This window comes from Zonotrichia leucophrys, chromosome 4 (assembly GCF_028769735.1).
Source record: "Zonotrichia leucophrys gambelii isolate GWCS_2022_RI chromosome 4, RI_Zleu_2.0, whole genome shotgun sequence".
In the NCBI taxonomy this organism is placed as follows: Eukaryota; Metazoa; Chordata; class Aves; order Passeriformes; family Passerellidae; genus Zonotrichia; species Zonotrichia leucophrys.
This window is the reverse complement of record NC_088173.1, coordinates 43,037,981-43,052,093: the sequence shown is the minus strand read 5'-3', so window position 1 is coordinate 43,052,093 and position 14,113 is coordinate 43,037,981. Positions and strand designations below refer to the sequence as shown.

At 48.0% G+C, this 14,113-nt stretch overlaps 1 protein-coding gene across 4 annotated transcripts in view; it reads right to left on the bottom strand.

The window, feature by feature from the left end:
- SLC4A4 (solute carrier family 4 member 4) overlaps positions 1–14,113 on the bottom strand; it is a 116,946-nt gene that overhangs the window by 35,682 nt on the left and 67,151 nt on the right. The window contains exons 6-8 of one of the 4 annotated variants that reach the window (XM_064711387.1): positions 11,527–11,706; positions 7,066–7,161; positions 4,695–4,771 (exon numbers count right to left, since the gene is read on the bottom strand). In XM_064711387.1, the coding sequence (XP_064567457.1) occupies positions 4,695–4,771; positions 7,066–7,161; positions 11,527–11,706 (353 nt within the window). The remainder of the gene's footprint in view (positions 1–4,694; positions 4,772–7,065; positions 7,162–11,526; positions 11,707–14,113) is intronic. The other 3 variants (XM_064711389.1, XM_064711390.1, XM_064711391.1) reach the window with 3 other exon arrangements.

Genomic DNA, 14,113 nt, shown 5'->3' with positions numbered 1-14,113 from the left:
AACTGACCTGCAGCATTTCCTGTGCCCACTCAGCTCCTGAGGCCAAAGGCTCCAGCCCCTTCCTCCTGCCCAGCACAGCAAACCACTGTCACTAATTTTGAAGAGCTGCCATTATAGTGGGGTTTTTAATCTCCAAATGAGTTTTGCAGCACCACTCACCACTTTCTTAAATCATTTATCAGACAGGTAATGAGTGCAGTCAGCACTTAAAATCCATTCTGAACCATTCCCCAAAGAAGCTTTGGAAAGATCTGACTCCTCAGTAGCATCCAGGAACATGGGACGGATGAGGGAACTTCACTTTCCCCTGCCAAACAGAAGATCATTCCACCCCAACCACTAATGTTATGTTAAAAGCCACAGATCTCCAGCACTGTACTTGCAAAAAGGCACATCAGCCTCAGAATCCCAATTTCCTTAAATGTACTGGAGCACTCGGATCATCAACACCACTCTGGATTGACTGGTAATGAAAGCAGCTCCTGAGTACACATGCCAAAGTAGCACTTAGGGAAGGTTAATTCCCCTGGAGCTTGAACCTGTCTCTGTCTCTCTGTTTTTCTGTATCTGCTCACACAGAGGTTTAAGATCACCTGATCACCTTCCCACAACTTATCCCTTGAACACCTGCCTCCAGGGGCACCTTCTGGGCTCCAGGCTGCTCTGTCACGCAGGGATGCTTTAGAGGGCCACTGAGGATATGGGGAGAAACCAGGCAAGCAAAACTGCCCTCTGCATCAAGAAAAACAGCCAAAGTAAAGGAAATTCCAGTTAACTAAACTTTCTAGAAGCTTTTCCTTTCCTCCAGAAGGGTGGCATTGATTGTACTGGAAGACAGTCATTTTCTCAGGAGCTTCGTGGAGTGAAAGTACATCACCCAGGCTGACAGACCTTAAAATTGGGAATGTCTGCTTGCAAGTGTGGAGATGAGAAGATGTTCCAGCAGGAAAAGCAGCAATCACTCCCACAATCAATCCCAATGCATTCCCAAGAATGGGATCCAGCCAGCGCTTTCCTGTCCACGGGTCCCCAGGAAAGGCAGGAGGGCTTCTCTAAACAAGGCCAATTTCTTTTTTAACTCCAGCACTGGCTTTGGCACAGATTCCCTGTTGACATGGAAACACTGGGTTGAATACACAGTGTCTACACCACAACAAATAAGAAGGGTTTTGTGCCTCCCTCTGACTGACCACATTCATTCAGAGCCAGGCTCGTCCCACATCCAAGCCCTCTGGAAACACAGATAACACCAGGTCAGGAAACTCCCCTTATATCAACATACATTCCCTTGCTTTATGCTGTTGCATCAGCTCAGGAATAGCAGGTCCCTGGGAAAACAGATTTCCTTTCGTGTCCCCTTTATTCTACATGTTGAGGCCTGAAGGAGTGCTGGTGGTGCAGCCACTCGGAGCTGCCAAGGACATTCTAATAGAGCACAGCCAAGGGCTTCTTGCAGGGGGAGGGACTGGAATGGCAACAGCAGTAGGAACTTCCCCAGCTTCCTGTGGTCTGCTGGCACTGCAGCACCAGAGGGGCTGAGAAAGCACCTACTTGACTTTTTTCAGTCACTCTCCTTCACACATAAGCTGGAAAAAAGGGTTTACAATGTTTTTTAGATATTAAGATGTGGCTGCCCCATCCCTGGAAGTGTCCAAGGCCAGGCTGACGGGGGTTGGAGCAGCCTGGTCTAATGGAAGGTGGCTCTGCCCATGCCAGGGGGTGGAATAGGATGATATTTAAGATCGCACTCCATTCTGAGATTATGGAATTCTATGAATATGTTGCTAGTGAAAAATTTGATCCAACAACTTGATATTCAGGAGCTGGAGGAATTCTCCAGCTGTGAGAGTCCCTGGGTTTATGGACATAGCTCCAGCACCGCTGGTGTATCTAGCAACAGAGAGCTGGGAGCCCAGGAGGGGGCAGGAAGTCCAGATGCTCATTTATTAACTGCTATATAGAAAAGAAGAATAAATTGTCCCAAAATGCCACTGCTTGTCTCTCCAGCTGCAAATGCCCAGGGCATTAACTGCAGCCAACAACTCCTAAAATACGACAAATGAAGGCAAGTCCCTTCTCTGTGCTGCCACCTCAGGAGCAGTGCTCTGCCAAAGCAAACACAATGAAAGGGAATACAACTCCTCTTCCCTAATTACCTTGCTAAAATGCCAAGCAAGCCCACAGCACAGAACAAAAGAGCAAACCCCCAGTCTGCGGGCCCTTACTGAAGCTGTTTCTCACCAAAGTGGTTTTGGGTCAGGGCTTCTGCAGGATCCTGAGCCAGCCTCTTTGCCATCCCAGTGGATCTAGCCACCATTCCCATGGCAGAGAGAGTTGGCTGGTGCAAACTGCCTGATTCAGCAGGCATAAGGAGCATCCTGAGCCAGGCAGAGCTGTCTGGGTCCTGGCAGCAGGGATGAATGCAGGAGGATTCTCTGACAGATCACATCTCTGACATGCACGTGAAACCTGAACCTTTCAACATCCAGAGAAAAGGAGCAGGAATGCTGCAGATTAGAGGAGTATGCTGGCTATGAGCTCCCTAGATTATTAGTTGCACCATTCCAAATAGCACTAAAGGTTGCAGAACTGAATATTAAGGATGTAGGAAGACAGGAAAATCACTGAAGGTACAAAGAAGTTTGGGCAAAGCCTTTTTTCCTCTGAAACACGGGCATGCAATCCTCTACCTGTGTAAAACCAGGGATTGATCAAGGATGCAGGAAGGATGCAGGAAGGCAATCCTGCTCCACACAGCTGCTATAGACTGACCTCACCCCTCACTTTTCTTACAGGCACATAAATAAATAAAAACTGGGATGTTCTGTGTCTCCAGCACTCCCCTCTGCCTGTATGGCCTCACTGACTGTCCAGCTTCCAGATGGGATGCCCAAATAACAACAGCCAGTCTCCCTGCTGCCAAGGCAAGTGAACCTGCTTCCTTTGCAGCTCCTGCTGTGGTAACATGATGGATTATTGCTGTGTCTGTGTATGGCACACTGAGTCCTGCTCAAGGAAGCTGCCAGGCACCACCACAATGCCACAAATTCAATCAAGGCAGGACTTTGAGTCGATCAGCCATGAAAACTGAGCTCTAAGGTGATGTCTCAAGGTGCAGGAGGACAAGGCTCCCACTTTGTGCAGAGTTCATCAGCAGGACATGGGCTAATTAACTAAGAGGATTTTTGGAACTCTACACTTAGCAAGAAATAGTTCTCACCATCAAGAGCCAGGCATTATGTACACTGGAAGTTAAGAACTTTGGAGCCTGCTCCCAGCTGCATCTATTAACAGATTTCCCTATTAGTGCTACCAAAACCATCTATTTTTATACCTAATTCTCCACAAAAGTCCATTATCTGAATTTCCAGAGAGAGAAGGGGCAGTGGAGACTGTCTGCACTGCTGACAGCTGACAGCTCAGCAAAGCTGCAGCAATGCTCAGCCCCAGCTTTGGGCAGGTCTAGCATTAAAACCACAAGTACAATGGGATTAAAAATGTCACACAGCAGTTTGTCCAATGACAAAAAGCTATTTAACAATCCTCCTCCTTCCCCAGGTGTGGCTGTGTGTACTAAAGGAAACAGGTATTTTGGAAACACAACCAGTACAGGTGATACTAGAATATACTACGACACTGCATGACTCTGAGATCAGTGCAAAACACACTGCTCCCCTTCTCTTTCCATGGAAAGTGTATTTCTTTAGGCAAATTTTAAACTGTTTAATTAGCCTGAACTCACTATTGTACCTCAATTATGTTGTTGTGTCCCTTTCAGGATTTGCAGAAAACTGTGACCAGCCATTGTTGAAGGATGGGAGCCATCCCCAACTGGCCAGCAAGGCTGTGCTACCCAAACAGGTTTCCAAAGTGACTCTCATTTGCATTCAGAATCACCATGAGGACTAGGGAATGCTGGAAGATGCAGACCAAAAAAGAGATTCTCCAAAAGAAACAGCCAGGCTTTGAGAGTAACCCACATTTTGAGCCCAGACAAAGGTTTTTTGAAACTTGCACAGAGACCTCATTCAGACACCAGTTTTTCTAAGAGTTGGAATAAACTCACTCTCACCCCTCAGAGGCGGCAGCCTGGGGGAAGGATGGAAGCACACACAAAGGCAGCCCGTATGCCATACCACAAACATTTTCCTGGGCTAGCAAAGAGGTCAAGGCATGGACATTTGTCACTGGAGGCCAATTTTAACTTGATTACTGACTGCATTTTGGAGCTGCTCTCCTACATCACCTGTGAGCACAGCCACCATCCCACTAGGATGTGCAAGGGGAGGTGGCACCTTTGTTCCACCAGCTGCTGCAGCAGGGACACATTGCCCTGAGTGCTCCTGCTCTACCCCGTAGTTCCTGTGAACATTCAGCCCAGGGTGCTCCTCTGCAGACCCTTGTAATCCCTCAGCAGGGAGAGGATCCAAAATCCATCACTCCCAGAGTATTTTACCTCCTTTCTCATGGGGATCAGCAAGATGCCATCTACGTGGTGTTACTTAATTCAGACCTTGTAAGAGACGAACCTGCTGTTTGCACGGGTTGGTGCTAAAAGAGTCCAGGAACTAATCACAGGACTCAAAAATACTCACTCCTCTTGTTTCCAGGGCTAAGGTACAGAGTAGCCCTTTGCCCAACATCCAGCTCCTCTCCAAACTCATCCCCAAGAACAGGCTGGGCCTGGAGCTTACCTGGTCCTTCTCAGGCTTGTCTGAGATGTCGTTGAGGCTGGTGGAGGTCAGGTTTCGGTGAGCCATGGCTGGGCTGCCTGGAGGAACAACACCAACAGCAGTTAAAGCACCTGCTTGGATCCAGTCAGAACACAGAGGCTCAGGCTACAGCATCACCTTTCCTTGGGAGGCTGATGTGGGGAATTCCAGACCCTGACAAGCTGCTTTCTGTCACTTCATGTGGCACAGGGGGGGTTTAAGACGCTAACACTTTGCCACCTCTGACCCTCCTAGCAGTCCAGTGACTCCAAGGACAGCAAAAGAGTCCAAGAACTTCCATAATTCCTGCCTGTGGGAGATAAGCAACACAGCACCACACTGCTGGCCAGCTCACCCAGGACCCACCACAAACTCATCCCTCCACAGAGCTGGGACCTTCCACGGTGTACAGCCCTGGCCTCAGCCCCCCTCAGCATCCCAGGCACTGCACACAGCACAGGCAGAGAGGGGGGCAGCTCCTGCTCCTTTGAGACAGCCCCTAATGAACGCCTCCCTCGCTCTAAGCAAGCTCATTAACAAAGCTCAGGAGCATCTCACTGATTAAAACAACGTGTGTGCCACACCGACAGGCCAGGAGTCAACAATTCCTGACACCATATTCTCCAGAGAGGTGAAAAAACTCTCCAGAGACACAGCACAATAATTACATTTAAACCAACCCAAACAAATAACAAACTAATAGTAAACAAAGGCTTCTGGGACGGATACAGGATCAGAAATCACAGTGGTCATTATGAACAGTAAAAATTATCCTGAAATGTTCCCATCCCTTCTCATCACATTTGCAGGAACCTGAAACACAGCACCAGGAGCTTCTGACCATGAACTTCATTGGAAAGGGAGGAAATATAAAGGAAGCTTTTATCCCAGAGCTTCTGACTATGAACTTCATTGGAAAGGGAGGAAATATAAAGGAAGAAAAAATGGCAAGGAAGCATCTCCCAATTGAGGCTGTGTTTTGAGACCAAATTTATTTTATATTATTATAAGGAAAGTCCAAGTTCTCAGTGTTCATCAGCTCCCAGCACAAACAAGCTCAATAATAAATCAGCATCAGAGCTGGGAATAAAAAGGAGCAGGAATAAAAAACTCTGGACTCTCCAGATATGGGTTTTCTTTACAACATATGTGGGTATAGATTCAAAGTAGCTGTATCTGCTGTGTGTTACTGCCACGTCCAGAAACACCAGCACAGCCAAAGCTAAGCACAATTAGACAAATCACATGCCACAAAGGGGGATCCCCAGCTCCAATTCTTCCTGCTGTTATTTAAGACCCCATTTAGCTGCTATTTTTTCCACATTACATCACTTGTTTGCTTTGTTTATTGGATTCCAAGCTGACTGTTCCCTGGGATATAATGACCCTTCTCCCAAGAGGAGGAGGCTTTGTGCCTTTCTCTCCCCTTGCTAGCAGCCTCCTTCTCCTGGGGAGGTCAACATAGCCACACAAACTCAGAGCAGCTCCAAACAAACCTTCTCCTAATGGGCTCCACATAGCCATACAAACACAGAGCAGCTCCAAATAAACATGTGGAGTACAAAGTTTCGGCTGCTGAGACCCCTGTGGAGGACTTCTGGCCCATGACATTCACCCTTATGGTGCTTGCTAACAAAGGATCATTTCCTGATCCAGGCCCAATTCCCATTCCTGTCTCTCTGGTAAAGGTGACCTGAGCCTGTCCATGGCCATGCTCAGCCAAGGACTCGTGAGGGAAGTACACCTGGCAGTCCAAACCCCTCCATGCCATTACCTATGAATCAGCTCCATAGTCATCTGGCAAGGGGAATACCCTGGAATTCAGACTTCAGTCACTTGTCATGGTCACCACAGAACACTTCTGTGCCACCACTGCCATAAGCTGTGCCCTCCTGGGAGGAGCAGTGTGCTCCTCTGGGATCAGCAAGGCTCCCTGACACAGGGAATCAGACAGGAGCAGTGCCAGAGACCTGTCCTGCTCACCCCAGAGAGATCAAGCTGGCAGACTATTTCTGAGGATAATTTATACAAAAATTACAATATTTAAGGCCCTTTAACAGGCAAAGGGTACTTCAAGAGACCAAAAAAAAAAAGTGCCAGCAGCCATCCTAGACTGCCCTTGGAAGGGGAGAATGGCCTGACCTACCTGCTTCATCCCAGATGAAGGAAAGAAGGCAAACAGAATGAAGCAGAGCGATAACAGGAGCAGCCAGAGCAGCACACTCCCCACAGAAGGCACCCACGCTCTCCCCACTGTTAGGTTAATGCACCAGCAAGCATTAGAGCCTGGCTGTGGCACTGCCTGTCCCCCCTGCCCTGCTGGCCCAGCCCCCCTGGCGCTGCCCACACTTACTGAGCCATCCCACGCTGGGGCTGCGCGGCACTCCCAGCTCATCGTCCAGCGTGCGCGTGGCCAGGCAGGGCACCGAGCTCTCCAGCGGGCTGCGCGCTGGTGCCGGCCCCGCAGGACACAGCAGCAGCAGCAAAGAGCAGCAAGAGAGCAAAGGGGAAAAGTTAAAAGAAAAGAAAAGAAAAAATAAAAGAAAAGAAGAGAAAATTATGGCAGAAAGAAAGGCTCAAGCAGTGGTACAGCGAAGCCAGGCAGGACAGAAGGTTGGAGCTGCACAGTGCGGTCACTGAAGCCCACTCATTTAGATCCTGACTTCTCCTCCGCAGCTCCACCTCGCAGCCTTCACTTGGCAGGGCTGGACACAGCTTTCCATCCCTGGTGTCTCAAATTCAGGCACCTTTGAAGCAGATCTCATGGAGGTGAGTGGGCACCTGCAGTGCTGGTGGCACTGAGCAGTTTCAGGCTGCAGCACCATCAGTAACAATAGGTTTTTGAAAATAAAGATCAGGTCATGTCCCAGGAGCCAACTTTGAGCATCCTGCTCCCATCTGTACACACTCAGGCACACCGATCCAGACTTGGAAATGCTCACCTTAGTCTGCCATGCTTCCAATGATGCCAACATACACATTGATAGGGATTTTCCAAGCATTCTCAGACACCACCTCATTTTTGGTATTGTTCAGCTGATGCCACTGTTCAGCTACAAAGGCACTGAGGTCCCAGTTCGTGTGAAAAGCACTGAACTGATTAATACGGAACCAGAGGAGCCATGGCTGCCTCATCCCTGAAAGTGTCCAAGTGACAGGGCTTGGAGTAACCTGGGCAAGTGGAAGGTGTCCCTTCCAGTGGCAGGGGCTGGAACAAGATGGTCTTTCAGCTCCCTTCCAACCCAAAGTCCTCTAGGATTCTAAAGTGGGATAAAACCTCTCTCCCCGCCCCAGCCAGGTATCCTCCAGTCTGTGCCTCAGCTGACAGCCTGCTATTCCCACTCAACTGTTTCCAAACCACGCTGCCAGCACAGTGTGAACAAACAGCGCTCAGGAGGTGTTTAGGCAGCACCCACGCAGTGATGGGACCATGCCATTATTTATGGTGGTTAAACACACACACCTAAACACATCACAGTTTTCTATAATCTCTGCCAGCTTGGGTTTAGCAGCATTTCATCATTTCTCACTTGCCAAAGGCTCCCACAGGTGTTGAATTATACAAAACGCTGGCAGGCACAAAGCTCTGAAAGAAAAATCTCAAAATGGAAAGCAAATGTCATCACAGAAGGCTGGTAAATATTGGTCAGTCCTCCAGTCAGGCACCTGCAGAAGGGATGGGCACCACAGATCCCATGTTATAGCATGGCAAAGCTCAAGGTGTGCCAGCTGGAGAGCTGCTAGCCCAGGTATCATGTACTGCTCCAGCGGTGTAGGACAAGGGCTGTGCCAGGAAGGAATACAAAGAACTCTTCAAAAGCCACTCAACAAAATGAGACACACACAAAAGCCTGGCAAAAACCCCTGCAGGAGTCTCATCAATATGTAACATGGAAATATGCTTGCTGAACACTTCATACGGTTCACCCTTCTACCAATGGAAGCAAGCAAAAGGGCTGTGTCTTCACAAGGTAACATGGAGGAATTGCTTAGTCCAGCTTTGTACACCCAGAATTTTGGCAATCATCTTTTTCCTAGACAACAGACAGCAATGGAGTACTGTGATTTATCCTCTTCCATCCATGGCACACGAGGAACTACCCTCTTTGCCCAATTCCTTTCCCAGAGCAAAGGGATTCCTGATAAAACATCCTGCCAGAGCAGGTGTCAGAGCACACCTTGGCCATGTCTCTGCCCATCTGATCACTACCTTGCCTTCAAACAGAGCAGTGACATCAAAGATGGGGGCTGAGGATGACCCACCCCCATCCCTAGGGAGGGTTGGGAAAGGATAGAGATGCTCCAGGATCAGTTATGGCAGGGAGATGGGCAGAGACATCTCTCTTTCTTAGGTTCCTGAATTTCTAGAGTCATCTGGGATAACTGCATGGGGCTCATTCATCTCAGAAGTCAAAAGTAAGAATATATTGGAGGCCCTAAGACTTCCGTTAAGTAAGCACTCTGAACCAAATGAGATAGAGGCACCACAGGATTTTTTTGAGCCATGGCCCAGGGTGTATTTCCAAATTTCAGATCTAACAGACAGATCCCACCCCTGGAAATGTTCAAGGGCAGGTTGGCTGGCTGTAGAGGGTGTTCCTGCTGAGCCAGTGAAGCAGGGGGCAGCTGCACCAGGCTGTAAAGCTGTTGTGCAGAGGGCAGGCGGATGCTCAGACCTATTGGATGGAAGTGTCACTGACACTGAGATGAAAACAAACACCCACCTGGAAAGAAACTCAAGGGGAATTTAGGAGTGCCTGGGGCTGGTGGCACAGTCATTAGGGTGATTAGCTATGCTAAGAGACAGCTGCATTCCTGTTGGCCTCATAAAATTTTTATCTGTCTAAAGGACACATGAGACACTCACTGAATCCAAGGTATAATCTGATCAAATATATTCTGTAGTTACTTCTCCATTAAAGTGTAAATAATAAATAACAGCAACAACTACTCATCAGGTTTTTCCCTCATATGTCAGTCTTGCCCTCCTGAAGTCTCAATGCATTTGTACTGTCATGGAACAGAGTGTGTTACACATCCTCAGAGCACATCAATATCCCAGGAGGAAGAACAGAGACAGAACAACATAAAAGGAGTGCCTGAAGACCAGACCAGGAAAGAATTCCTGGGGAATCAGTCCAACTGAGCCAGGACCTGCACAGCCCATTCAAACAAGAACAAGAAATGAATGATATTGAAATCACTTAAAATCCAAGCAAAGAAGGCCTTTAACCATGAAAAAGGAGCAGGGGCTGAGTGAGACTGTGAGGAATGTCCTCTGTCAGCATCACTCTTCCTGGGATAAGCTCTGCCTACGTGCAGGAAAAGGGGTTTGCAGCCGAGAACTGAGGGCATCCCCTACAAGAGGTGACTGAAACACTTGAGCACCAAGGCATGTCTGTCTGGGGTTCAGCCTCCCACACACTGTGGCCACAGGCCAGGGTTCTGCTCCCCACAGCAAACCCGACCATCACAGGCCCAGAAAGGACTTGGGTCACGGAGGTGGTACCAGAAAGCAGCTGCCTTCCATCCATCCCATGGGGAGCACACCTTGGGAAGGCATCCAGAAGGCCAGGCTGGATGGGGCTTGTAGCAATGTGCTCCAGTAGAAGGAGTCCCTGCCCATGGCTCCTCCAGCTGTAGCACTCATCTGGCCATGCTGTCCCTAAAGCTGTCATTTCATCCCAGTGCTCTCCCCAGAGCCCAGTCCCTCTCTGCTCCATTGGCCTCCTGCAGGGATGTTCACTGTGAAAACTCCCTTGGTTCATGTTACTGCACCTTGCCTTACTCCCTCACTCACCACCTTATTAAGGCACAGACATGACAGGAGGTATCACCCAGAGCAAGGAACAGTCTCCACACACATACACACTCCTGCTGCAAAACCAAAGGATGATCCAAGGTAGGAAATATTAATGAAGTGTGAGAATAGGTTAGGGAGCAATGTTAGGGTGAGTTTTAGAAGCCAAACACAGCAAGCTAAGAGGCCTTTGGTAGAGCAAGAAGAAAATAATTTTCTTCATTTGCTCTTATTTCTGGGTATTTTAAAATGGCAACTTTAAACTCAATTTCCAGACTGTCACAGGAGACAGTCGAGAGAACTCCAAGACATGACAAGAGGCATAAAACTCCTCTTTTCTTTATTACCATGAGCAAGAAGATCCCAAATCTCCACCCAGGGGCAAGCACTGAGTCAGTGTCCAGGCCTCCATAGCTGTCTGCATACACACACACACATTTAGGGACACCACTACCAACATGGCACTACCTATTACACCTTTTTTAGAGAGAACAGGACGCATATTCGCAACACACACCACAAAATTATTTTAGGACGAATAAAGCAGGATGGAAATCAGCTTTACCCCACTGGACAATGATTTTATTGCAATAAAATGCAAGCTAGGTGTTACTGCCAGGTCATTTTTGATTCACAGTGCTACTGACACTGTTACAGACACAGAATGTGCATGGAAGCTTTGTCTCTGCCCAAATAGTTCAGGTGACCAGCCTTTTAAGGTTCAGGCCCCACCAAAGTTTTTGGCAAATCTCTCTTTCCTATTGTTGCTCCTAAACCACCTCCTAGACGCCAGCTGTGAGAGCACCCCCTGCCTTCCAGCCTGCCCCTGGATCCCTGCCAGTCCAGTGAAGGTGTGCTTAGAGTGCTGTGCCAGGGCCAAGCAGCTGCAGAGCCCCCACTGATGCGCCATCAGCACGGCCTCGCTGCTCCTGGGGTTAGGAAGCGGGGTCAGGGCCACGCAGTTAGTTCTGGGCGGGCGGGCTGCTGTGACAGAGAAGGCAGCCTCTGCATTACCATTATCGGGGTTGGAAAACATCCTACTTGCACTGGAGACGGTCTTTCCAATGTCAGCCAGCGAGCGCAGGTTGGATTTCTTGGTCTGGTGCCGGTGCTTCCTGAGCAGCGTGTAGGTAACCTTGTCCTTCAGGTCGGGTTTCAGCAGCCCCGTCTCGATCTGATTGTCAACGATCATCTCTGTGGCCACACAAGAAGGGGGAGGGAGGCAAGACCAAAATTAACCACAGAGCTCAAAACCACTTCCAGGGAGAGCAGAGAGAGAGGGCTTGGAGGCATTTTCACCCTGCCTTTTTGAAGGCTTTCTCACCATCTCAAAGCCAGCTTTTGTTTCTATGAAAATCTCTTTTAGACATTCCTCTCGAAAGAGGACATAAGCACTTCCATCCAGCATGAGCCACTAACACACAGCTATTGCACTGAGATTCCCTTCTGCTATTTCCTACATGCCATGGAGCCGATTTCAAAGACCAGGGTAAGCCAATTCTTAGCTCAGAAATGGAATCCCCTCTCAGTCTGGACTTTCTTAGAGATACTACTACTCTATGGCAAGTTCCATGATGCCCCCATAAAGCACACAGAAAATCTTCTATCAGCTTCAACAAGGCCTGAGTTCACCTTGCAGGCCCCCAGTAAAACTTAATCTAAAGATAGGAAGAAATCCTGGAGATGAGCCACTAATTAAATCATTCACTTGCAGGACTGAAGTGATGGCAACTACAAGCGGCAGAACTTGCTCCAGTTACCACAGGATGTATTATATGGCTTTACTTTTCATGGAGTCGCCAGGAGAAAAGGCCCCCAGCGCCCTCAATGCCTGCTCACTTCCCATCAATTCTCTCCTTTCTCCTCCCTTATCCCAGAGGAAAAAGGCAGAAAGGTGGCCAGACTTATGAAGAATGTCCCCTGTGAAGTAAGTCTGGCATGAAGTTGTTCCCTTGGTAACTTGAGTTCACACGCTGTCCCCTGAGGGCAAGTGGCAGCTCATATTTGTCTGCTGGTAACTTTTATTTGTGCTAATAATAAAAGTTATGGCAAGGGGGAGGCAGGACACGCATCACATTTGCTAACTCAGTGAGTCAGAAAGTCATCCTCTACGTGCTGCTCAGAATTAAAGCCTCTTCAAATCCCCAAGGAAGCACCCAGCTCTTCCTCTCAAATTAAGACAGGGTGGGCAGAAGCACGTAGGTACCCTTACACAACATGCCTGGCAAAAGGCTGACCTTTGCTAAGTGTTACTTTAATACAAGCTTTTCTGGCTCATGGTTTTGGTTAGTGAATTTTGGAGTATTTCCTTCAGAACCTACATTCAAGTTTTATCCTTCTCTATCTGGCACTTCCCTTCCCTGTTGCAGAGAAAACACAAACAACAGAGAGAGTTTTTCTTTGGAGTTTTCCTTTCCTTTGTGTCACTACCAGACACAAGCCAAGTGATCATGATTAAATCATCCTGGAAATCCAGTCCTGTATATCCCTACCTGTCTGATTAAGGGTCTGGACCAGCAAAAACACCCCGCTCAGGACAGTGTCACAGTGTCACAGCAACAGCAACCACCAATGTGTAATTTAATCTCCTAGGAATTAGATTTAATTTGGGGGTTGAAGAAGGAGATTGAAGGTGACATCTCGAAGGGACTTCAAAAGAAAATTTAATGTTTGAGGGTTTAAGGTTTCGGACCATGAACACCAGCTTCTGAAGCAGGTTAACATTCAGCAGAAAACTTGAGAGCTTCTTGGGGGGTTTATTTTGTTAAAACTTTGCAAAGCTGTGCATTTGGATACACAGACACAAAAGCAAAGGAAGATACATGTCACCATAAGCACATGCAAAACTAAGTTCAAAACTCTGTATTTAACACCAGAAACACCTGTAATTCCAAGTCTGACGATCCAGTGTATGGGAGAATTCAATGCCCTGATAATTTTGACCTTACTTCCTGAGATGATCATTCAAAGCACTGAGTTTTGGCAGAGAAAGTACTTAATTTTTCTCTTTTAGATCTCCTCGTGTAATGGCTCTTAAACTCAGCATTTTGGTTAAATGTCCCTCCACTGGATGGCTCACTTGGAAAATTTATTTTCCCTAAGTTCTCACACACCATGGGCAACGTGATCTGGCTCTCAGCATGTCACCAAGCGTCACCCTGGGCCACAGCTGATTTGACCATACAAAACCTGCCCTCCCACTCTGCAGAGCAGAGCACCAGCTGGTGCTGGGGTGCTCTCCCCTCTCCCTTGTTGGGGACGGGGAATATCCCATCCTAAACACAGTCCCATCTGCCCTCAGTGGGCAGCTGAACACCTCAGCCAAGAGCAGCTCCTGGCCCGAGTTGTTCTGCATAAGCAGTACCTGATGGGTGTCTCTGCTCCAGACACACGGCCCTTCCACATGTCACCTTTTCCATAGCGAACATAAATTAAACAGATGTCTTTTTCCTGCACTGAGAAGGACTCTTTTAATCTATCTATTATCTCTTTCCAGGTACTTTCTAGTTTTTTCCTCTTATTCCTTTTTCTTTCATTTTTTTCCTCTTTTATGGGAAAAGCAGAGCTTTTTCATTAAAACCACCCATAAAGCCATACCAGA